This window comes from Vigna unguiculata, chromosome 11 (genome assembly GCF_037176805.1).
Source record: "Vigna unguiculata cultivar grain cowpea cultivar isolate G323 ecotype 2 chromosome 11, ASM3717680v1, whole genome shotgun sequence".
In the NCBI taxonomy this organism is placed as follows: Eukaryota; Viridiplantae; Streptophyta; class Magnoliopsida; order Fabales; family Fabaceae; genus Vigna; species Vigna unguiculata.
Window position 1 is genome coordinate 2,347,992 of NC_140802.1, and position 25,722 is coordinate 2,373,713.

Sequence of the window (25,722 nt, forward strand, 5' to 3'; positions counted from 1 at the left end):
AAATTTGGAATTAGTCCCTCATTAAAACTTTTGACCAATTTAATCCTTCATCTTTCAAAATGCCATGAATCTAATCCTTGTAACCAAATTTTGTTAAGTTTATCTGATGTTTCAAGCGCATTTCATGATAGTATTTAAATTATTTACACTGTTTGATACATTTTTGTTTCAATGTTAACTTAAATACTATCATGAAATGTGTTTGAAACGTCAAATAAACTTAATAAAATTTGGTTAAAAGGACTAAATTCACGCATTTTGAAAGATGAAGGACTAAATTGATATAAAATTTTGATGAGGGACTAATTCCAAAATTCACTAAAATTAGAGGGACCAAAAACATATTTAACCCTTTTAGAATTCAAACATAAAAACACAAAGAAAAGGTAAGTGAGGAAATCAAGGAACTTGTGGGTCCTACTTTTTCTTAAACCTTTTCTTTCTTCCATTTTGTATTTTTCCCACAACTTTCTGTCTCTCTCTCTTCATCCTCACCTACGCTCTCCTCTCTCTTTAATTTGAATATCTTGATCAACTTGCAGACGCGCATTGTATTTTTGTTTTTCATTTACCACTGTTTGTTACAAAACCCACCAAAGCCAAAACCTTTAGCTCTCCATCGCCGATTTCATTCATTTTCTTATTCTCTAATGCCCTTTTGATCAATCCATTATTCCAGGTCTCTCTACAACTTGATTTTAGTTTGTCCACTTCTGGGGTTCTATTATTATTGTATATTTGTTTGGGGGTGGAGTTAAGGTTTTTTTTTTTTGGGATTGTGTTTCTTTTGGGATTTTTGTTTGTGTTGGTTGTAGATCTGTGGTAGGTTTGGTTTGAAATATTGTGAATTTGTTGGTAGAGGTTAGGGTTTTGATTGTATTTAATGGGTGGAACAGTTTGCTATGTTTAAGGTTTGTGTTTGATTTGCTTTTCGGATTGTCGAGGTTGCTACCTTCTTCTGCTTGCTCAAGAGGGTGTCTTGGAATATGTGAAATTGTGAATCTTTCAAAAATAAGTGTCTCGGATTTTCTTTTGTTCATGCATGTGTTGTTGTTGTCCTTGGCTTTGCAACTAACCCTTTTTTATTCTTTAGTATGTAAGGTTTGATGTGCGTGTGATGGTTTTCATGGGAAAACACCAGCGACATTGTTGGAAGCCGAGTCTAGTTGTGTGTTATTTTTGATGAAGTTATTCTAGTTTGATTACTAGTGGTTTGGTTCGGAATTCTGATGATGGTCAAGTACTATTTCATGGCTGCAACATTGCATTTTTTTTTGCTTCCTAATGCACTATGTTTCAGAGGAAAACTTTCTTCCTTCTAATGCAACCGCAAAAAGCTAATAAACTGTTTCCTTTTTGGATTTAACTTGGGCTAAGCTCAAGGCTATCCAAAATGCTTTATCGGATCAAACACAAGTTACTCATTGGTCGATCATGGGAGAAGTTAGATTCGTTAAATTACCCTTTTAAAGTGTAAAATAATGGGGAACCTGAGGGATGCACACAACTCTTTGTATTTGTGGGAGATCATGTGTGTGTGTGTGTATGCATAGACATTATCTGTGATTGGATAGAATTTCCAACGTTCTACATTATCTGTAGAACTATCTTTCATAAGAGATTGGAATCACTTGGAGGGTAATCATATTTTGGTTAGAATACATGGTGTTTGTAGTTTTTATTTTGTTTACTGAGTGTTAGGTTATTAGACTGTATATCACACTTCGATGCCAAGGAGGCAGGATGCCAGGGAGGTAGGCACTTTTTACAGGGTGCGCGGGTGTAGTATCTGAGATTGAGTTTTTAGGATGTCTCAATGTGATTTCTTTGATCAATGGACAAGAAGATAGATACAAAATTTGGATTGGTATGAGGTAGGCATTTTTTACAGGGTGCGCGGGTGTAGTATCTGAGATTGAGTTTGTTAGGATGTCTCAATGTGATTTCTTTCATCAATGGACAAGAAGATAGATACAAAATTTGGATTGGTATATTAAATAAACGTTCATCTTAGAAAGCTAATGCTTATGAAGGGGACAATTTTTAATAGGTTAATTGTGTTTTGTCAGTTTATAATTGGCATCTTTTGACTATGAAGCCAGTTCAACAACCCAAGCCTACAAAGTTCCACCTATGACCTGGCCTTGTTAATTAACTTTCTTTTTGCTTTTCTTTTTCTGGATTTTCGTGGGCTTATTTATTTGTGCCTAGTCATAGCTGATCTAGCACAGCTATGCATCAAATTTTCATTTTTAAATCAGTGCATAAATTCACTGTCATTTCTTTTGATCAATTGATATTGAGCCCTGATACATGTATTGGAGGCTTCTTTTATATTGTCAATTCTGCCAATATGCTCATCTTTCAGTAATTTCTCTGACAAATTTGGGGTTCCTCTTGTTCCTTGTCCTATGAGCAGAGGACAACCTAATATAGCTGTATTACATGTTTAAATCTTGTAATGAAAAAGGTTTATATATGGCTTGATACAAGATGCTTTGACTCAATTTGGGTGCCACAATCTTAGAAAGGGTTGTGCGGACCACTCAGGCCTTGAGTCACAACATGTGTTCTGTACGTAATTTTTTTCATACTTTGTTTTCTCTAATATTCATATAAATTAGACCTGAACTAGGTTTGAAAACCTTTCATATGTCTGTCCTGTTAATCAGGATTTGTTAGGGTTTCCATGTTCAATTTTTATTTCATTGGTTCTTTCTCTCTCAATGTAAACTTGTACATAAGTGGATGATAATGGAGTTCGAAGATCAGACAAGACATTATGCAAAGCAATCAATAAAGATCTTTATTTAAATTGCTTGCTGAAACTTTGGATGTTTATAAAACACAATGGCCTTATTTTATCCATGTAGTTGACTCTAACATCTAGCGATGATATTTTCATACATGTAGTTGGCCTTATTTTATAAAACACATTATGCATAGCAATCAATAAAGATCTTTATTTAAATTGCTTGCTGAAAATTTGGATGTTTATAAAACACAATGGCCTTATTTTATCCATGTAGTTGACTCTAACATCTAGCGATGATATTTTCATACATGATTAGGGTAGCGTGAATAAGGATCTGCATCCATAAATAACTAACTAGAAGAATCTTTTTAAACTATTTTGTTAACTTTTCAGCTTTTGAAATGTTAATGAGTAATTTTTTGTCTGGTGGAATGCATTTGATAATTGTTTATCTTTGGGCAACTTGTTCATATTATGATAGGGTGATTTCATTTTGCAGGATAAGAATTCTCAGTTGCTTGATATAAATGTGAATTTGAGAACTAATCAATTCTCCGAATGTTTTCAATGACAAATGTATATGCTTTTTTGCTGGTTGATGTGTTCTGTTTTCTTTCATAAGCCATTAAGTTTCTAAATTTGTTTTAAAACTGGGTTTGATGGATGCCCTGATGCATCTATCAATGGACCATCAGGGGAGGATGATAGCTTCACCCAAGAAAGATTCATGAAATGGTTGTTAGTTCTTTGGCTATAGATGTTATTCAAAATATAATATTATGTTGTTTGATCCGCCTATAGTCAACATCAGGGGATAAAGCGGGTTTGGTTTTTCCTTCTGTTGTTTGGATAAACTATAGACTTGTGACTCAATAAGCTTAACTAGTTAGTCTATTTTAACTGTTTGGTGGAAGTAAAATAAAAAAAATACTATGCAGAGTTTAGTTATTGCCTTTGTGATTGATTATAATGATTATTTCCCACCCACAGGGCAGCTGGTGATTGCTTTTGCTAGCATGGCAACAAGTAATTTATTCTTTGATGATATACGGAGCAAAGTTGATGTTGATCCTCCTCAAAATGAAGAGTCAACAGATGTTGGTGAATTAGTAAATGATCCTGCACAAACTGCACTAAAACCTAATGGTACTGTTTCAAGCAGTGTTCGTGAGCTTTTAGAGTGCCCTGTATGCTTGAATGCCATGTACCCTCCAATCCATCAGGTTGTTTATATATTGATGGCTTATTGTTGATTTGTTTTCGGATCTTGTGAGAAAATATGCAATTGTAACTAATAATACTGAGATGTTCAAATTGGAATTTGATAAATTAATCACATTGACAAAGCATAATCATCCGATACTGGGTCCATGGAATGGTGTTACTGCTTATTAACAGGATTGAGCAAAAATAGAAAGGGAATTCTCACTCTATTAGTTAACTAAAATAATGGCTCCTTTTGGCGTGCCATGAACAAAAAACTGAGTTTAAGGGGGCTGATTTCCTCCTTTAAAAGTAACTATTCCCTTGCTCACCTAACTGATCTATTCTGAGAATGCTAGATGTTTTTTCTAGCAGGAACTCAGTCAAATTTTCTAAATGTAACTTTTTATATAATTATTGCCTCATTGATGGTTTTAAATAAATTTTCTTTTGAAATTTAGTTGACCTGTTTTCCTCTGTCACTATTTCAGTGTTCAAATGGCCACACACTATGCTCTGGCTGCAAACCCAGGGTCCATAATCGGTGCCCTACTTGTAGGCATGAGCTTGGGAATATCAGATGCCTGGCACTGGAGAAAGTGGCTGCATCTTTGGAACTTCCATGTAAATATCAAGGTTTTGGGTGCATTGGTATATATCCATATTACAGCAAGCTAAAGCATGAATCACAATGTGCATATAGACCTTACAACTGTCCATATGCTGGTTCAGAATGCTCTATTATGGGTGATATACCCTTCCTGGTGGCTCATCTGAAAGATGACCACAAAGTGGACATGCACAATGGTAGCACTTTCAACCATCGCTATGTCAAGTCAAATCCACATGAAGTTGAAAATGCCACATGGATGTTGACGGTATTACTTTTCTGAACCTTGTTCTACCTGCATTCCATTGATTCTGTAAATTCACTAATAGTGTCGAACCATATATTTGGTATGCAGAATGTGTGTAAATTTGGGGCATGTTTGGATATACTTGTGTTTGTCTAGCAAACCTTGTAACTTTCTTCATTTGCTTAAAAAAGAAAAACCCAATACTGCAAATACTGGAACATATTGAAGCTACGGGATTGTTATTTAGATTTGTATCCTCAAGGGACTTACCCTTTTGCATCTATACCTCCCTAGGTGTCTGTCCAATGACAAAATTATATGCATTCTCTTCTAATTTCTTTCTAGACAGAAATTGGATTTTAGCTTACTAATGCATTTCTCATTGGTTTCTAGGTCTTCAGCTGCTTTGGTCAGTATTTTTGTCTACATTTTGAAGCTTTTCAGCTTGGAATGGCTCCTGTCTACATAGCCTTTTTGCGGTTCATGGGTGATGATAATGAAGCAAAGAATTATAGCTACAGTTTAGAGGTAGGTGGAAATGGGAGGAAGATGATTTGGCAGGGTGTACCAAGAAGCATCAGGGACAGCCACCGCAAGGTTCGTGACAGTTTTGATGGTCTCATCATTCAGAGAAATATGGCCCTTTTCTTTTCTGGCGGTGACAGGAAGGAATTGAAGCTAAGGGTTACTGGTAGGATTTGGAAGGAACAATGAATGAATAGGAGGTGATGTCCTTCAACTAGCAATGATATTTAGGCCAATAGTTTGTAGTGCAAAGTCGTTTCTTGTAGTGATATGTACCTTCTGGTCATGTAATTGTCTTTTGCAACTTAGGAGGCAAACTCTCTTTGCTTATCCTCACATCAAGTACATGAACAAGAAGTTGTACATCGCATCATTATGATAATATAGATATGCAGAACCTTAATTTTCTGTGTCTCTGTCTCTATATTCTATTTGCTCTATGAATGTCAATTGAGAGCACTTGGGAAAATGTCCATAGCGATAAGAACATAAAAAATACTGTTTAGATTTTGTTTTACTGCTTGGCACAGAACCAAGTAATGCGTTTTGTTAATTCGTAGTTGCCATATTTGTCAATTTGTTTCATACCTTATTGTTTGCAATGAAGCAAATTGACAAATATGGCACAATGATATGCGCAATCTTTCTAGTTTCAGTTGTTGTCATTAGTTGGTGTTTAGTTATTTACAAAATGATTAATCATTAATAGATGGCACAATGCTTGACTGTGAAGACAAGATTAATGATCCAGTCTTGCATCCGACTTCAATATATCATCATGGTTTTGGTAGGCTTGCTGCATCAAATTGAATAACTGTTTCGTCAAACTCTAATAATCCTACTCCTCAAATTTCATCACGAGTTTCTAGGTTGAGAAATGTTATTCGTACTGTAATATTTATCAACCAATATTATTTTTTTGATTCTATCTCTTTTATTAACATAATGTTATAATAATGGAGAAAAATAGACAAAAATGTTTAGACAAAACTCCAGTGCTGCATTCAGCTTTAGCTGTTACCTATAACACTAAAGTGAAATGAAATACATCTTATGAATAAGTAGGACTCTTCTTCCTAACTATGCACTTGGCATCATCATATTAGTCTGAGAATACAGGCTTCAGCTGCACTTGGCCAAATATGCATTCCATCCTTGAAGACGGTATTCACGAGCTGCATGACTCGGATTTTTGGCCTTGATGATGCCACGACCCACTATGATAATGTCACTACCCCTATCACAGACAACCTGGAAAAAACCATTTGGTTATCAAGAAGCAATAAGCTCAAATGAAAGAAGAGTATGCAACTATGAAGCACTGATTTCAGAGTACAATCTTTGCAACACAAAGGAGCATAAGACAATATCAAACCCTCTAAAGTGGAAAAAAAACTTGGACATGGTCAAATGTCATGATCTCACCATTTGTTCTTTTGAATATCGACTTTAAAAATATTATATTGAAGGGCTAAGAAGTCATTAGTAAAGTCACTGCAAAGATCCATTCTAAACCAAGGAAAAGAATGTAAGATCAACCATGTTAAAAGTAAAGTACTTTATGCATGTTATATAACACTGTTCATAAACCATTCCCGATCTTTCACCTTTCATGTCGTTAACTTGTGCAAATGACTGAAAGATACACATTACATGCATAAACTTACAGAATATGGTGTGTTATATTGCTGCCCTAAAGCATCACCACCAGTCACCATTTGAACTCCAGGCGTTGCATGAATGAAAGAGGGATTTACAGGTGCTCCAGGCCATGATGCTGGATTCACTGAGATGAAGCCAATAACAAAATCAGAATGATCCTCAGCAATTTTCACTGCAGCAGTGGTGTAATCTCCCTTGGCAAGGTTACCACTTGAACTCATTTCAGCAAGCAGCAAAAGACCCCTTCCACGAGGCAAACCCTGAGTATGATTCATGCGACATGTTAGGCTAGTATTTTGGTGTGGCAAAAGTCAAGACAACGTTAAGACTAGAGCATAGACCTTCAACTTCAGTCCTTCCACAATTCCAGGACCAGATATAATGTGAGCATTTACTATGTCAGCCCAATCCAATATATGGAAGATCCCTCTGCAGATATCAGATCATATATATAAGTCATATTAAAAGCAGAAACAGAAAAAATAATACTGAAAAGGAATCCAAAATGGATCTTACCCTTCATACTGCATGGTCACTGTGTTACCAATGTCAGCAAACTTACGATCCTCAAATATTAAGAAGTTATGTTTTTCTGCAATCTTCAACAGAAAAACAAGCATAAGTAGAAACAACTGAACCAGAAGTATACAAGATTCCTGAAAACTCACTAAATGTGAAACTCATACATATAACACTCTTATAATAGGTCAAAGTCATGACTTCGGACTCTAATTTCAGTAAATATTGACAAATCTACTTCCATCTATAAATGTTTACAAGCACTGTACCGAGCGAAGCTTAGAACCAAAATCAGGAGTGAAATCTGGAAAAATATCCACATGTGTCTTCAGCAAGCATATCTCAGGCCCAACCTGACAGGAAAGAACAGGCAAATTAGTTTGAGTAATTTATTTGCCAGGACTAAACTTCTAACCATAAGTTTACTCTTTCACTGATGATGATCATAATCCAGAGAATAGGACTCTTAAAAGAGTTCTTGACCACTTTCTAAATTAAGAACCATCTTTAAAACTTTTACGGCTAATACAAGATCAAACAAAATGCGATGGACTAGTTTAAACATTTTTCCATTTTGGACAATTGCCAAGTTCTTTACCTTGTCTGCGATTTCAAGTAATTCAGCAGCAGTTGCAACATCTGCAGCCAAACACAAATTACTCTCCTTCTCAGCCATTATCTCAAACAACCTCTTTGCTGTCGGATTCTTGGACAATTTAGCCCTTTGCAATAATGGAAAGGCGTTGAACTTAGTTCTTGTTGCCAAAGCAGCAATCTTCTGATTCTCTTCTAAGAATCTCATAACAACCTCTAGCATGTGCTCATTAAGTTTTCCTTTTTCCCTCAAAATTTTCACCATTTCAGTCAACTTAAGAATTGCATGCAGCTTGATTCCATTATTCTCAAGATTCTCTCTCCCGCCTTGCTCTCTATCAATCAAAACAACAGCATCACTAACCTTCAACCCTGCAGCACGCAGTGGTGCAGCAGTTTCCAAAACTGATGTGCCACTTGTAACTAGATCCTCAATTATCAAACAACTTTGACCTTGCTTGAAATCACCTTCAATGGCTTTAGAAGTGCCATAGTCTTTTATTTCCTTGCGGCGCATGACCATGGGGATGTTCTGAGTAACGGAGATACAGGTGGCAATGGGAAGAGCAGTGTAAGGGACACCACAGACAAGGTCAAATGGAGTGGAAGAGACAGAAGAAATGAGGGTTTGAGAAACACTCCGGAGGACAGAAGGGTAAGATATAACAAGGCGGAGATCTATGTAGATTGGTGAGGATATGCCAGATTTGAGCTTGAAATTACCAAATTTCACAGCTGATATTTCATGGAGCTGAAGAATTAGAGACTCCATTTTTCTCCTTTCTCAGTGTGCTTCAAGGTTTGTTTTAGACCTTAGGGATAACCTGCATAATTCAGTAATCAACATCATAAATTAATTTTTTTTATAGACATACACAAGTACATGATCAGAATCGTTTACCTTAGGTTAACACTAGCATAGATTTAATCATAATATTCCTTACAGCTCACACATCATAGATTATATCACAGAAGCAGACAATTCTCACAGAACATATAAAAAACAGAATAACTCAAGAACTAAGCTAATTACTTAAAGTGTTAGTGACCAACACAAGGAATTTAGATGAAACTTTCACAACTAGTGCATGACAACCTTACACTGAAGATCACGAATCTGCATCCATGTCTTGTGCCCTAGACAGACAGAACCTAACCTACCTGATTCACATTCTGCTATGCCTAAGGTGGTAAGAAAGTTTATATGCCCAGTTATTGTGAGGTATAACTTATACATGAACCATAAACATAGAACCTATATATGTCATAATGTGACTATATGAATCATAACTCGCTTTCCCTCAAAACCATCTTGTGAAAGAAACCACAAAGCGGTTTACTAGTTACTAAAAAAGCTGCCAAAACCATATCTCAATCAAGAAAGAGGGGAAACTATTTCAGTTATCTTTCCCTGGAATCCAGTTCTATGCAATAACAGAAGCACACCAAATTTGTTTTTAGACTAAAACCAAGATTTAAGAAATGTAACCAACCTTTAAAATACACTTGAATTACAAAACAACCAAAAATGAAAAAAAAAAAAAAAGTCGTATAACATTTCAAACAAATCTAAAAGAAAAAAGAATATCCCCCAATCACTGAGATGCAATTACATTTTTTTGTTCCCAAAGTTTCCTTCTTCAAAGGCAATACAGAAAATTGTAGTTGTGTTTGTTACGTTATGAAAGACCAACTCCTTCTCCTAAACCTAATCCCTGTTTGGTTTAACACAATCACAAGGAAGCATAATTCCATGAATCTAAAATCCCACTACCCAAAAAAACAAAAACTCAATTTAAACATCTACACTATTCGAGAAAAAAAATCAATTCAATAAGCTTGAAATGCAGCAACCCAGATTCCACAAAACAAAAATTTTATACAGAATCAATCAACGACATTCAAAGGTTCAATGTCCTCTAATCCCTTAAAAGCTCCTGAAACTTCAATGACCTTATCAACAATAATGATTCAACCAAACCCAGTGAAATGCAGCAACTCAAAAAACATGATATAAATTGCAACATTTGAGTCTAATCCTTCAAAAGATAGAACTCACTGAGAAGAGAGAAATTGGTGTGTGTTTGTGTGTGGTTTTACATTTGGTTTTGGGTTGCACCACTTTCATTGGGTGGGTAGTGTTGTTGCAGATGTTAATACTACGAGACAATCAAAGCACCAAAATGACACACAATTTCCAACTTTCATAGTTCAATGATTTATGATGATATGTGTTACTACTTATGGACCATAATTCTGATATTTTGTTTCAAAGTTCGATTTTTTTTTTTTCAGTGTTGCGAGAATAGGATTCGTTATTGATTTGGTTCAATTTATTAACATCCTTAATCACATCATATAAAGAATCAAACTTTAATCATACATACTAGTATCTTTACTATGTTTGATTATTATGAATGACGCATACAAAAATTAGAAGTTCAAATTAATATTGTTTATTTTTAAGTGAAATTGATAATTATAATTAGTTTTATAATATTAACTCATTTAGTATCTAAATGTGAATATTTTTATATATAAATATTGTATAATTATTTTATTAAACAAAATCTCTATAATTTATATTTATGTATTTTAATGAATTACTTTGTAAGTTTTTAATTATTAAAATATCACCCTCTTGATATTAAAATTTTTATAATAAAGAAACTTCTAAATAAAAACAAATATAATTTGATTGAGCCACTTTGATATTAATATTTTTTTAAAAATTGATTAATGTGATGGTTGATTTAACTTTAGTTTTCTCAAGAACTGATTATTGGTATCAATTCAGCATATCCATATTCCACATATATATATATATATATATATATATATATATATATATATATATATAAAATTTCTTTTAATATTTTTTGTAATTTAAAAATATAATTACAAGTAAAATAGAAATATGAATTTTTTATCTTGCAATATTATAAATGGTGAAGATACACGCCATGTCATATTCATGTTCTGTAGTTGGTGTGTGAAAAAAGTTAATTAGATGTTAATTTATAGAAAAGAACAAAAAAGAAGAAGCTTCATTACCTAGTATCTATAGCAAATTCCACGTTGTTGACATGTTATTCCTATAGAATTTACATATTTGTCAAGAATTATAAAGTTTGTTAGAAAAAAAGATAATTCTGATCTGTCTTGTTTCCCCTGAAATCTTTGATTTGTTGCAACCCCAAAAACCATCACATTTGGCTAGCAAATTGAGTTTTCAAGTTTTTTTCTTTTCCTATTCAATGCACATTTCTCAAAGTTTCAAGCTTTCACCTTCAATGGTCGTCAAAAACCAATTTTCTCAAAGACCCTTTTGAACATACATTTTCAGACTCGAGGGTGTGTTATTTCACAACCCCATCAATTGAATATGAGACATATGTTTGATTTAGCCATTTGTTTTTGAACCCATTTTGGTTTGTTGCGATGCAGGAATTGTCCTTAGCTTCTTCTTAATGCTGAAAATTTAAGAGCGGAAAGATACATTCTGGTATGTAAGAATTTATATTCAATAGTTCTCTCTTTTTATTCCCTCAATGGCTATGGCATTGCAATTTGTGATCTCTTTGCCACCATTTATGTTTATTCATTTGGGTTTGCACATCCTATGTTGAACCTGAACAGATTTAATATGTGCTATGCCATGAATTTGCATGCAGAGAAAAAACTGCCATATGGCTGGTGACAGATTGTAGCAGCACATTTTCCTTTGGGTTTCAAATATTGAAGGCCAGATATGTCTATGCAGGATGAAAATTCTGATACAAAAGAAGTAATATGTAAGTTTTTAATCCCTTTTTTCTTCCTCACCCAGCGAAACACAATAATAGAATGATTGATTTTGTGCACCAGAAGAATAGATTTATCAGCTCCATTGAATCATTTCGTTTAATTTTCTCTTTCCCCCGTGTTGGGAAAAATCTTTCACGACGACCACATGTTGAATCATTCTGATTTTCTGAGGATATAGCAGATACTTAAGATGTTATGATTTGTACCATGTCATTACACCTAAACAAAGCATGGAGACAGGTATTTTTTCAAAACATGTCTTCTTGCAAATAAACATAAGATACCAGAGGGTTTTGAACACAAAAAGATGTTAAGTAGTCTAAGTAATCATTGGTGATTAGATATAATATGATTCAAGGATTTAGAGAATGATAAGATAAGAACAAGCTAAACATTAGCTAATGATGATTGTGACAATGATAAAAAAGAGGTGATAGCGATAATGATGTTGATGGTGGTGGTGATGATGACAATAAAATAATAATGAGATGATGGTAGTGGTGACAATGATGGTGAGAATGATAAGTTGTTTTTATATTGGTTCTTCTTGACCATCGAGACTAAGTCCATCCTTAAAAACTTTCAAGTTTCATTAGGATCAAACCTTACAACAAGTGATTTTGATGTTTCTGTGGGATTGAGTGAAAGATTTCTGAGTTCCTAACAAATGCATATAGTGAATTACATAACTGCAGAATTTCTGACAATATAATGCAGAATCATGAATTACTTAATATGATCAGAGAATTTCTGACAAAAGAAGATTAGTTCAGCTTAAATTAATGAAACTTAACCCCTCATGCCTCTTTACTTGATTAGTTATGCTTTTATCTTATTCCTCTTCATTATAATTTACCAATCACTAGGTCCCCAGAGAAGGCTAACAAATCTGATGCATCATGGTGGGAACAAGTTTTGTGCTGATTGCGGAACTCCAGAGCCAAAATGGGTGTAAGTATTTGCCTGACCTTTCATAGGAATGTAGTCTCCTGGTGTTGATCTTGAACTAGTGTTGCTTCAGTGTCTTTCCAAAGAAAAACAAGAATTGTGCACCAATCAGAAATATGGTGGATTTGCAGAACTATTTCAAATGAATAGGCTCAAAAAATTAGAACATATGTACCAAATGATTTGGAGCTTATAAGCTTAGACAATGCAATGGTGTATTCATAGTTCAGTGAAAAGTTAGTCATATCATAAAATTATTAGCTCATTATACTATTCGTACTTGTTTCTGTGTGATGAATTTGTTAAACATCAGATCTTCGAGTCTTGGAGTATTTATTTGCATCAAGTGTTCTGGCATACATAGAAGTCTAGGAGTCCACATATCAAAGGTATGTTTCTAACAAAGCTTTTAAAATAACTTCTCAGTAACATTCATTTATCTTTATGAGGTTGGGATTCACAATGAACATAATATGCATACATAGTTATGTTAAAATTGCATATTCATTATTTGCAGCTCTCTTAGAAACATGAGAGGGGGGTTCCATTGTGCATGCATAGCTGCAACACTGCAAAATGAAATTCTAACATTGTTTGAAACTATTATAGGTTCTATCATTGAAGCTAGATGAATGGACAGATGAACAAGTTGATGCATTAGCAAAATTAGGAGGAAATACACTATTAAACAAGAAGTATGAAGCTTGCATCCCAAGTAACATGAGAAAACCAAAACCACATTCTTCCATTGAAGAGCGCTCTGAATATATTCGGTAACTGAAATGAAGAAAGTTTTCTTCTTTTTTTCTCTGTTTTTTTTTTTTTGAGGAATTACACCATTCTTATTCAGAAATGGCCCATTTGATTTTCCTTTTTCAGGAGAAAATATGAGCTGCAACAGTTTATGGGGTGTGATGACAATGGGGCAGGCCCCATTGTCCCATCATCTCAAGGAAGAAGTGTATCACTTGCTCAGTGCAGCTCTTCATACTATCATTCTATTATAGACAAAAAACCATCTGAAAGATTTCCAGGCAGAAGTCGAATTGGGAATGCATTCCGAAATAGTTGGGGAAGAAAAGATTCTGAGCACAAGTCAAAGAAAAGTACATCATTGGTAATATTTCCTGAAAAGAAGAATCTAAATATGCTTGTATTATTAATGTATATATGAGAGGAAAAACTGTTCTGATAAAACACTATTTCTCTCAATTTATGTTTGTTAGTCTGTCATATGATAAAAAGTACATCCTATACAAGATTCAGTTTTTGGGAACTGCAACATTGGGTTTTAACACATATTTACCTTATGTGCTCTTAACTTCAGAACCATATGAGAATCAAGAATTATTAAAATATGAAGAATACTTTTCTGTGTCTTGTTCTGAAAAGAGAAAAGGAAAATGATAGTTTCTGAAATGTTGGAACTTCTCTTTTTCTAAATACTTAATCTTGTTGCTCCCATTTACTGTTATAGGCAGGTATGGTTGAATTTGTTGGGTTGATTAAGGTTAATGTGGTTAGAGGCACTCACCTAGCTGTTCGAGACGTGATGACTAGTGACCCTTATGTCATCCTTTCTTTGGGACACCAAGTGAGCATCTTTATCTGTGAGCTTGTTTAAAATATAGATGGAAAGGAGAAAAAAATTGTGAAATACTTGTTATATTTGTTGTTGCAGTCAGTAAAAACACGAGTCATAAAGAACAATTTGAATCCAGTGTGGAATGAAAGTCTAATGCTTTCAATTCCCGAGAACATTCCTCCTCTAAAAGTGGTAAGTTCTTTTATTTTCTCACTTTCTGCTAATCATAAATGGTTGCTGTTTGTGTTTGTGTCCTTTGTACCATAATCATACTTGTACTAGTGAAACAGTAACAATCTAATCAATGCAGAGTATATCTTGAGGCTTCAGATACACTTATTTTTGTAACTGATCAGTTTAGTTCCTGCAAAATATCCGTTCTTTCTCATTTCCCCTTGAACTTGGAACAAAGCTTCAAAGGATTACTACAAGATTTAAATATGTTTTTAGTTCTTAAAGTTAGATGGGAAGTTGGAATTTGTCCCTATTATAAACTTTAATATAATTTGGTTCCCTAACTTTAAAAATAAATAGATATAATCTTCCTAATTCTTTTTTATGTGTCAAACGCGTTTTAGGTTGGCGTTTACCATTTGATATGACCCAACTTAAATGTCAGCTTAGAACGTCGTTTAATAAGTCTAGAAAAATAACGTTATTGAGTTAGAAGGACTATAGTCATTTATTTGTAAAATTTGAAGACCAAAATGTATCAAAGTTTAGAATACAGACAAATTTTCGTGTCCATGTTTACAGTCAAATTCCAATTTTAAAAAAATACTGTGATGTCTCAAAAGAGGAACAAAGGTGGAGGAGGGAGACGAAAATGACTGCCTTATAATTCTATACTTGAAACTAATAATTAAGAACCTTATATTACTATGAACTGAACCATTTTCTTACATTCAGTTTAAATGATTTGCTGCATATCACCTACCAAGAATGAACCTATTAAAATTTTGTTAGGCTAATTCACATGAAAATTAGTCAGATTCTAATGTATGATCAAATTTTGTGTGACTAGCATTCTTCTTTTCTTTCTTTCTTGTTCATATATCCTTTCTTGGTAATTTTCATTCTTTCTTTTAACATTCTTAAATCAGGGTAACTATACAACTTTCATTTGACACCAGTTCAAGTTTTCTCTTTCAAAATTCTACATATCTGATGTCTATCACTCTACTTATCTTGCTGTCATGTCATGTCATGTCATGTCACCATCCATGCATTACATTTACATCAGAAACCATTGTGGTTTTCTTTCTACTTCTGACAATGTTGCTGCATGTTGGTGTGTTGTATGTATGTATGTGCAGCTTGTGTATGACAAGGATACATTTTCAACTGATGATTTCATGGGAGAGGCTGAAATAGACATTCAACCTCTAGTTATAGCTGCAAAGGCCTATGAGAAATCCAACATCAATGAGTCCATGCAACTTGGTAAATTTGTGGCAAGCAAGGACAACACCCTTGTTAGAGATGGTATCATATCCCTTGATGAAGGCAAGATCAAACAGGAGATCTCAGTGAGACTTCAGAACATTGAGAGAGGTGAACTTGAGCTTGAGCTTGAGTGTGTTCCTCTTACTCAATAGCTGGATAAAAGTTAAGGATCAAAACTCATCTTGAAACTGGTTTTAGAGAGCACAAATCATAGGAATTTGTATGTGTGTAGATTCTCCTGTCTCCTTCTCTGTTGTACATTATTCCATGACATGATGCCATTACTTCACTATCAAAGTTTCTGTCTTTTCACAGAGTTCAATGTCTCTGATTCATCATCACATACTGAGATAAGAAGACCTTTGTTGCTGTATTAGCATCTTAAGAAGTTTCCTTAATTTGCTAATTATGATTTATTGTGATAACATTGATAACTCTTAAGACTTTTGTTTTCTGATCCATGCAAATTCTTATATTTTTAGCACTTTGTGAAGTTAGAATTCTTTTCTATCTTAAATTTTAATATATTTTAATTTTTAAATTTTAAAAATAAATTGATATAAGACTTTTAAGCCATGACGTTAATTTTTTTGGATTTACTAAACAATTCATTAAACAATCAGGCTGATATATGAAGTGAACTTGTCAAAACGACGTAAATAACTTAAATTTCATTCTGATATGTATTTAAGAAAATAAAATTTAATGCAATATTGTCACATTCTTAATTTTGATTCAAGAGAAAACTACTACAAGGTGTGAAATAAATTGTATTTTAAAAATAATTTTAATTAAATAGTACTTTTATTTTAGACTGTTTAGAATGGTTATTCCATAATGATATAAGATATTCTGAAATCATAAATGCAGAATGATTAAAAATTAATCTAAGCATATGTTTGGAAATTATGTTTGAATTATATTTTTGTATAATATTTGCTGAGTGTACAATTAAAAGTGTCTTAATACATGCTGAATATACTTTTAGAAAATATAAAAGTTGTAAAAAGTCTGTAAAAATCATGTAAGGATAAAGATGTCATTAACAAAAGAATCATTAATAATTTCTTAATTTTTAAATTAAAAAATGAAAAGAAACAGAATTATATTTAAGAACGGACAACTTCAATAGAAAACAAAATTGTTTAAAACAAAATAAAATAAACGGGAACTGTGTTAAGTACTTAATTTAATTTTGAAAACATGGTTTATCAATTATGTGTAGCATAAATAATGAATATTTAATGTTTTTAGTTTTTAAATTTTGATACAAAATTGAATTTTTTCTATGCTTCATATTTTAATGTAATTCTATTTTCAAATTTTAAGATAAAAAATAATATAATCATAAAAAAGAAGACTATATACATTTATTTTTATAATTTTAAATTTTAGAAACAAAAATATAGAACTTCAAATTCACATCAAAATACAGGAAATATGTATATATTTAACTCAACCAATAACTACACATTTATTATTCAAGTTATTTTTCTATATTTTAACATCACAAACGTATTGACCTGTTGAAAAAATATAAACAAATAAAATGACTTTATAAAATGCTTTTATGATTTATTAACCAGCTTTTATATATCTGACAAATCGTTAAAATATGCGAGTTAAAAAAGTATAAAGTTAAATGAAAACTTACTTATAAAATATAATTAAACATTAAAAAAAATGTTACACCATTTCCCTTCACACGCTTAAAAAAAAGTATAATGAAAAGTGTGTTATCAATATAGTTAAGTTTTGATATCAAAACACGATTTTAATGCAAATTGAATGTTCGATGGAAAATTTGGCATTTTGAAAAACTTACGTTTGACGGAAATGAATCATCACTTCAACATTTTTAATATTAATAAATTGAAAATATATTAGGACAATTTCTTTTTTAAATATTTTTAGAAAAGGGTCATTTTTTATTGATTAAAAAAATTTATAAATATGAAAATTACAATTTAAAAAATTACACACAGAAAAACTTGTTTTCTATAATTGTTTACGGTGAAGCTCTCTAAAAAAACTCTAGATCTTAATATTTAATAAAATAAATTAGTATTTAAATTTGTCAACCAATTATTTTCTGTATTAAGAGTATATATCTTTGTTGTTGAACATTTTTGATGATGGAGAAATATGCGCAAAATGTTTAAAAAATAGGTTAACTATATTTTTTTTTTCCAAAATTTTGTTATGATAAATACTTGGATTAAAAATGAAAAAATAAAAATGTTATAAAGAATTATAAGAAATAACAAATTATACTTTAAAGTTGTCTATTTTTCTTTTGATTATGTTTATTTATTATAGCTATGATTTGTTATTGAACCTAAACGAAAATGATACTATGAATTCTATTTTTTGACTTTTATCTTTTATTTTCTGACTTATTTAGTGTTAATTATTGATTAATGTATTACAATTTTTTTTTTAAGAATCAATGATTCACAAATCAAATTAGAAAATAAAAGATGAGAGTCATAAAAGTCATAGCATGATTTTTCAAACCTAAATTATATCTATATAAGATTTCATCATTCGGTATCAAAATAAGATTTATCTCGTAACTCATGTAAATCAATTTAGTTTTATTTAACATTAGAATCATTCAATTTCACAAATTCATCATAAAATATACCACTAAACTATTCATGGAATTTGTACCTAAAGTGAGCCAAAAATTTTGAAAATTTTTGAAAATTTACCGGGTGTTCATGTTGGTGTTGGTGATAGTTTTTGCTCATTGATCTTAATCATGGTGTTTATCATGCCAATGATTATGATGTTGGTTTAAGTGTATTTGTTGTTTATCCCGATTTAAAAATCAAACTTCATGACTTTAGACAAATATACTACATAAGCCTCTATTAAAATAAAACATCACATATAAAAATAACATTCATTTAAAAATAACATATAAAACATCACATGTGTAATTATTTTTTCAACATAAAATCATGTTTTTAATTTTGAACTAAAAATTTCACAGAAGTTAATATTATTAGTTTCGGTATTCAGATAATTAATTCTTCTAAAATCAATTTTTCAATGCCCTCTCAAGCACACTCTAAAATGTGAACTAATATCAATTTACATGACATTATTCACTATAACAATATTATAATTTACAGTTTACCTCACTATAATATATAAATTTTTGTGTGTTATAAATTTCAATCAAGTTTTAATATATTTTCTTATCCAACACTCAAGCTAATAACTTTGCTACGCCCTCACTCAAACACTAAAATTTATGAACTTTTTGGCTTAATGTTTTGCACGTTAATCAAGCAAGCTTCATTTTGGCTAAGCAAAAATTTTAAAAATCATTTTCTTTTGGACTTTGATGGTGTAAATTAAGTTTTGGTTGGTTCAAGTCATTTCTTATTATCTTAGTTTTGTTGGTTTAAGTCGATTTTGAGTTTTTACTTTTATAAATTCCTATTTCGAAGGCATATGTTGAAAAGGAGGATGCAGTTCTCCTTTGAGAAGTTAATTCCTATTTGTTTGATTGATTTAATTTTAGAAGTTTCATCTTAAAACTCAATTTTATCCTTTTTCATTTTTATACCAAAAACATTTTAATTTTTGAATTCTAAATGTAATATAAAACGCACCAACATGAAGAAGAAAAAATAAAAGTAAAAATATTTTATTGTTTTCTTATTATTTTTTTTTTTATTTCTGAATTTGTTTGTTGTATAACTTACACTTTGACATTTAGATTTGGTTGTTGTGCAAGTTAAAGGAACAGTAGAAGCACCAAGTTCAAGTGCCAACCGCATAAATTTAGTGTAATTCATTCTGCTATTGCATAAAAAAATTGTTCTTAAACTAATTTAACTCATAAAAAAACTTTAATTTTTTTCCTATTTTACAAATACTTTAAGCAGAGGTTTAAAATGATATCCATTTTCATTTATATATGTCAGTTTGATATCCGTTTTTAAAAATGTGTCAATCTAGTTCCGACTTTTGAAAAAGTGTCTTAATTGAAATTTTATTCAGACAAAAAATTACTAAAACTGTTAACTTAATTTTTGACTTTTATCATTAAATTTTGATATAAATATCAATACTTAATTTTGTAAATCATTTTAAATATTAATACTGTTAACCGTGTTAATAATCTTTTGCTGAAAATGACATATCTGAGTATCATCACCCTAATTAAACCTTAGGCCTTAGGGAGACTCTTAATGCAACTCATTAAAAATCAATCTACTAATGAGTTTAAACATTATGTATAATAAAGTTTTAGGTTTTAACTTTCCCACACCAAAACTATTTTTGGTGTACCGTCACGGATTCATTATTAAAATTAATATGCATTGATGCTTGCAGTTCTTAAAATAACCAAAGCAAGAATCTTTTCCTTTCTCCATTACTTTGTCTTCAAGAATGAATGGTCTAGCTTTGTTTCCTTGTCTTGTACTAATCCTACAAACTTTTTTTTCCCTCTTTGTTAAAGATGGAAGTTTTGACCCAAAAAACAATGCAAACAAACACTAGAATCCATTCCCATGAATCTTTCTCTAGTTTTGTAGTTGCCCAAAGTTAAAATCATATTCAATAGGAGAGGATTCTCATTGGAAACCCAAAGGGTGCCTTGAAAAGAAGACAAAGCCTTCAAAATTGTGATGTGGGGGAGGATCCCAATTCAATTTGTTGAATGTGAAAAATAACTTGATTGAATATTAAAGCTTTAAATAAGTTGATGCTAGATATCATATATGAAGATTTTATTAAAATAACAATAAAAAACCATGAAAGATCACATGATAAAAAGCATCCTACACATAGAAAAAATGCATTATAAAGATTAGAGAAAGATGTATGAGAAACCACAAAGAAACAAAGCACTAAGAAAAAGTGTCATATAGAAACAAATACAAACTTTAATGGTGAATATTTGCAAACCCTTTTGATATTACTAAATATTTACATTGTGTCGAGGAGAAAAAACTCCTCAGGACTGTGAATGAAGTACAATATAACAGACATCATACAAACCCATCTGGTATTTGTTTTCCTGTGTGGAAGATAAAAATCACACTCTTGAACAAAATGCAGTTCAAGGAGCTGAACAAAGAAACCATCATCAGCTCATGACAGATAACAAAAAAAACACCCATGGAAAAAAAATTCAAAGAGTGCTTTGAATCATCACCACATAACCTTAACCAAACACTTTCCCCCCAAACACCTTCACACGCCTAAACTTGAGAATCCTACATATGCAACAAACTACCACAAAACCTAAACACAGTTCCTCAAATGCTCTCATGTCATCATCCTCCAATCAAAATCTGAGTTTAACATCCTTCATGCAATCCATTATTCCACCCATGAAACTTCCATTCTGATTAGATAACAACACCAAAAACAGGTCAAATTGGAGCTTCACTATAACAGTCTTCGTTGATCTAATCTTCAATGCAAACCTCTCCAATTCTGATTGGACAAAGTGCCAAAAAACCTAAAACTGAAGCTTCAAAATGACAAACCCAGAATGCAAAACTTGTACCGTCCATGTAAAACTCTAATCCTGATTAGATAACAACACCAGAAACACGTAAAGAACTGCATCTAAGTTCTATGCCAACAACAACTACACACACCAACAAGGTTTCAAATTTCTCTTTTTCATCAAACTTCAAGAAGAACAACAATTAGGACACCTTATCAACCCATTCTCATTACACTCCAAACACCTCTTCAACACCCCTTCATCCTCATCAAACACCTTCCTACTCCCACTGCAATTCCCACAAGGTGCAAACCTCACATCTCCACAACTCTCGCACACAAACCCACCCTTTGTCCTTGGCAACCCTTCCAGAACCTTCCCGAGCTCCCCCACCTCGTACATGTACTTGATGATGTCGGCACTCCCCACGTGCCGCCCCCTGATGAACACCTGAGGAAGCGCCACCTGTCCCTTCCTCTTCCCATTCTCCCCCAACACGCTCATCAACTCCTTTCTGTAATTCGCGTCCATCGAAATATCACGCTCGTCAACCCAAACCCTAAATCCTCGAAATATCATCCTCACCGCGTAGCAATCCTCGTAGGTCCTCCTAATACCGCGCAAGCTGGTGAAATACAACACGATCCGATCCTCCGTCCCCGGCAACCGAATCGCCGGCGAGGAATCAATCGATTTCGTCGGAGAATTGATGGAGGATTCTGATGCTTCGATGGATTTCGAGGGTTTAAGCTTGTGGTGGCGCTGTTGATGTTCCGGAGATGAAGGTTTCGCCGGCTCAAAGAAGGTGCAGAGCCTCTTCACGACGCTCCCGCCGCCTCGAGGGGATCCTCCTAACTTCGTCAGCGATCGCTCCAACTGCGGCGGCTTCTGCGACGGCTTTTCCTTCCGAAGCGTCGTCAAGGATCGGTTGAAGAAGGAGAATCTAGACGACGTCGTATTCGCGTTGTTTCCAAACTCTGCCATCGACACTGTTCTTTCGCAACACCCAACATAGAAAGGTTCAGTTTTTCAAGGTTCATCGGAATTTAAAACATTTAAATAACAAAAACAATAATAATAATAATAACAAAAAATTCTTTTTTTTTTTTAATTTTCATTTGTGAATGATGAAGATACCTTATGAGAAAAAGGAAAGACGAAGGACGGTGGAGGACGGTGGTTGTGTTGTTTTGTGGGGATTGTCGTTTTGAGGAGAGTGTTTGCGTTTTGGTGTTGGTTAGTCGTTTTGTGCGTTGCGTGTTGTCGTTGGAGGTGTTTTGTTTTCTGCTTTTTGGTTTTGCAGAGAAAGGTTTTTGTGAGGAGAGAGAAGGTTGGGTTTTCTTTTGTTTAAAACTTTGAACTTTAGAGAAAGACCAATGTATGAAGCCAAGAATTTGTACTTTTTGTAAAGCAAAAAAAACTTAGTTGAAGAAAAAAAAATTGTATAATTTTTAATCTATGGTGCGTTTGGATATATAGAGAGATAAAAATCCAAAAGCGCTTTTGGAGTAATCGTGAGATAGGTGCTAAAAGCTGGTTTGGTGCTTAATTTACCTTTTGCAGTTAGGTATGGTGAGAGACCAAACTAAAGAGGCATTTAAAACAATATTAATTTCAGCGGTTAATGCTTAATTAATTATTTAGTAATAATATTTTTCCCAAAAGACTCTAACTTCAATTCCAGTTTGAATAATGGTTATAATTTGCAGTTTCTGGATAGAAAAAGAAAAGACATTTTAAAAAATTAAGAGATTACTAAAATTTATTGTAGTTAGCTCATTATTAGTTGAGAAAAAAAAAATAGAAAGTGTTGATTCTTTTGAAAATTCTTACAAATTATATCTCATCTATGATCCATCATCGATACTTCAACTTGGGTCATGTATATGTATTCGACATGTATCGTGTATGATACTTTATTTTATCGATACTTATCAATGAAGTATCTAATCATGTATCTGTATCCAACATGTATCGTGCCTGATACCTTAGGATACTTTACTGATATCTACCAATGATATATTTAATTTATAAAACCGTAGTACACTACAAGTAAATATTTGAATAATAATCAATTTTAGTGACAAAATAATTACTCATTATATAGTGATCAAATTGACAACTAAACTAGTTCCAAAAAATTAGAATTGGTTTCTAAATTGGTCATTAAAATTAGCTATCAGGTTTTAGCTACCAAAATAATTAATCTCTAAATTTGTCTCTAACATATTTTTTGTTAATAAAATTGATCATTATTTAAGAGTTTTTTTTAAATAATACTTCTATAATAACAATAATTTATATTTTTATCTTGACAACTTTAGTATATATAGTTTTAATTTTGATTCACACAAAAATGATCATATGTTTATTATATTTTTAAGAGTTCTCATATATTTTTCAATATTCATATATTGTATCTTATTATTTTGAAAATAAACGTATTGATGTATTATATACGTGTAATATTCCATACACGTATCTTATCTGTGCATCATATTATTACAAATTTTAATCTTTTTTCCTTTCTAACAAAAATTCCTTCCAATCAGGACCTATACTAAAATACACCTATACCAATTTTTTTTTAATTTAAATTATTTATTAAATTTTAATAACTATCCTTAAAGCTTTTTTTTAATTAATAGGTGAATTGGATTAATCAGTTAACTTGATATTAAATTTAAATACGAAATTGTATTAAATGTTAATAGAAAAAAATTTATGTTATTAATATTTTTGAAGTAGGTTACTTCTGGTGGAATAATAATCTTATGGTTTAAACGTTACACGGAGTAGTAATTTTGTCATTTCAATTTTCATGATACTATAATAGAAGCAATATCTCTTACCTTTGTATTTAAATCAACATTTTAATATTTTAAAAATAAATTATATATTTCCAATTAGTTTTATCTAACAATTTAAATTTGGTATCCTTTTTCTTTAATTCACCTTCTTAATTTTCTTTCTCTCAATTCCTCCAGAGTTTTCCAAAACCTGACAGTGATAAATAATAATTGCAATAAAATAAATTGAACAACACAGGCTTGTTCCAGTGATATTTATCCATACATTGATAATAAAAGAAAAAGTATTTCTATCTAAATCTTATCTACAACTTTAGTTTTTTATTATTGTTCTATGATCTCAATCTAAAAACTTATTATAATTTTTTAATCTATATGTCTATATTTTAAAATTATATTTTAATTAATCAATCTATTTTTAGTATGCATTAAATAAGTATGTTAGGTTTAAGATTAAATTCAGTCAAAATAAAGAAAAATTATGCATATACAACTTAAAGATTCAATAAAGTTTTGTTTTGTGTAATTTTAGCTTCTATAAACATTTCATAGTATGATTAGTTTTTCATTTTATAAAACAAGTAACTTTGGTTCAATATTGACATATAAGTATTAATATTATCTTATATTTAATAACACGGGCAGGGTTAGAAGTTAGTTAATACACATGATATTTATTTAACTTCAAAAAATGAAAATATGATTAATTTTTAATAATAATTATTACAAGACAGATAATATGGGCATAGGAGACATTGGAACGTAACCGACTTTGATTCAAATGAAATATCGGAAAACATGTAAATTCATTTGTGTTAATTTATAAGTTTTGTTAGGAAAATTTATGTAAATCAATTTAAAAAAAAAAACTATCTATTTATGCATTAACAAAAGCTAATACATCATATTGTATATTAAATATCGATGAAATATTCACATATAAAGAATAAATAAATTTTCAAGGATCTATATAATTTTATTTTGTTATACAACTATTTGGTGTTGACGTTCCTGTTTTTGAAAAAAATATATGACATTTATCTGGTAAGAAAATGGATGATGATTATTGTTTCGGTAAAAAAAATGTAAAATAACCATCAATCAAAAATAAAAAAAAATATATTTTTTAACTTTAGTTAATGACTTTCTTAAATCAAAATAAATTTGTTTATGGAAGTAACATTTTTATTTATACTTATTTATAAAAGATAAATCAATTACAAATATTATAATAATGCTTAGAGATAATCTAAAATATTTTTCTAAATAATAACTAGAATATTTTTCTAAATAATGATTAATGTATCTTCTTTTAAATATTTTTTTAACCAAAATAATCACTTTATATAATCTAAAGTTCTATTTTCACGTGCAACATCTCTTCAATCCTAATTTCTTATAAAGAGTCGGTCTTAGAGTGATCTTCTCGTAAATCTTGAACTATCAACCAGTTATCCTCATTGACGTCGGTCCTAGAAAGACATTCTTCTAGCTTCTTGCAATGACTTCAGTTATGTAGAGACGTATTTTCT

The 25,722-nt window shown here is 31.6% G+C and overlaps 4 protein-coding genes across 9 annotated transcripts; 2 read left to right on the plus strand and 2 right to left on the minus strand.

The window, feature by feature from the left end:
• Nucleotides 1-455: 455 nt before the first annotated feature.
• Nucleotides 456-5,748, plus strand: LOC114169668 (E3 ubiquitin-protein ligase DIS1). 2 transcript variants are annotated; one of them, XM_028054918.2, is made up of 4 exons: nt 456-679; nt 3,746-3,978; nt 4,450-4,836; nt 5,209-5,748. In XM_028054918.2, the coding sequence occupies exons 2-4, from the start codon at nt 3,772-3,774 to the stop codon at nt 5,527-5,529; spliced, it is 915 nt and encodes a 304-aa protein (XP_027910719.1). In that variant the 5' UTR covers nt 456-679; nt 3,746-3,771; the 3' UTR covers nt 5,530-5,748. The 2 variants fall into 2 exon arrangements, with proteins under 2 accessions (XP_027910719.1, XP_027910720.1); XM_028054919.2 differs by lacking the exon at nt 456-679 and adding an exon at nt 749-2,574.
• A 489-nt stretch (nt 5,749-6,237) lies between these two features.
• Nucleotides 6,238-10,353, minus strand: LOC114168761 (uridine 5'-monophosphate synthase-like). 4 transcript variants are annotated; one of them, XM_028053681.2, is made up of 7 exons: nt 10,175-10,353; nt 8,120-8,939; nt 7,791-7,874; nt 7,519-7,601; nt 7,344-7,431; nt 7,008-7,262; nt 6,238-6,591 (listed from the first exon to the last, which is right to left on the minus strand). In XM_028053681.2, the coding sequence occupies exons 2-7, from the start codon at nt 8,885-8,887 to the stop codon at nt 6,463-6,465; spliced, it is 1,407 nt and encodes a 468-aa protein (XP_027909482.2). In that variant the 5' UTR covers nt 8,888-8,939; nt 10,175-10,353; the 3' UTR covers nt 6,238-6,462. The 4 variants fall into 4 exon arrangements, with proteins under 4 accessions (XP_027909482.2, XP_027909483.2, XP_027909486.2 ...); XM_028053682.2 differs by having other exon boundaries at nt 10,216-10,342; XM_028053685.2 differs by having other exon boundaries at nt 10,069-10,318.
• Nucleotides 10,354-11,202: 849 nt separating this feature from the next.
• LOC114170649 (Calcium-dependent ARF-type GTPase activating protein family) lies at nt 11,203-16,360 on the plus strand. The gene is made up of 10 exons (XM_028056172.2): nt 11,203-11,469; nt 11,563-11,620; nt 11,790-11,909; nt 12,789-12,873; nt 13,184-13,259; nt 13,480-13,643; nt 13,750-13,987; nt 14,348-14,464; nt 14,552-14,647; nt 15,772-16,360. Exons 3-10 carry the CDS (start codon nt 11,867-11,869, stop codon nt 16,051-16,053), a joined length of 1,101 nt encoding a protein of 366 aa, XP_027911973.2. The 5' UTR covers nt 11,203-11,469; nt 11,563-11,620; nt 11,790-11,866; the 3' UTR covers nt 16,054-16,360.
• Nucleotides 16,361-20,807: 4,447 nt separating this feature from the next.
• LOC114169753 (uncharacterized protein At5g39865-like) lies at nt 20,808-22,783 on the minus strand. 2 transcript variants are annotated; one of them, XM_028055039.2, is made up of 2 exons: nt 22,518-22,783; nt 20,808-22,369 (listed from the first exon to the last, which is right to left on the minus strand). In XM_028055039.2, the coding sequence occupies exon 2, from the start codon at nt 22,362-22,364 to the stop codon at nt 21,567-21,569; it is 798 nt and encodes a 265-aa protein (XP_027910840.1). In that variant the 5' UTR covers nt 22,365-22,369; nt 22,518-22,783; the 3' UTR covers nt 20,808-21,566. The 2 variants fall into 2 exon arrangements, with proteins under 2 accessions (XP_027910840.1, XP_027910841.1); XM_028055040.2 differs by having other exon boundaries at nt 20,808-22,374; nt 22,518-22,765.
• Between the last annotated feature and the right edge of the window lie 2,939 nt (nt 22,784-25,722).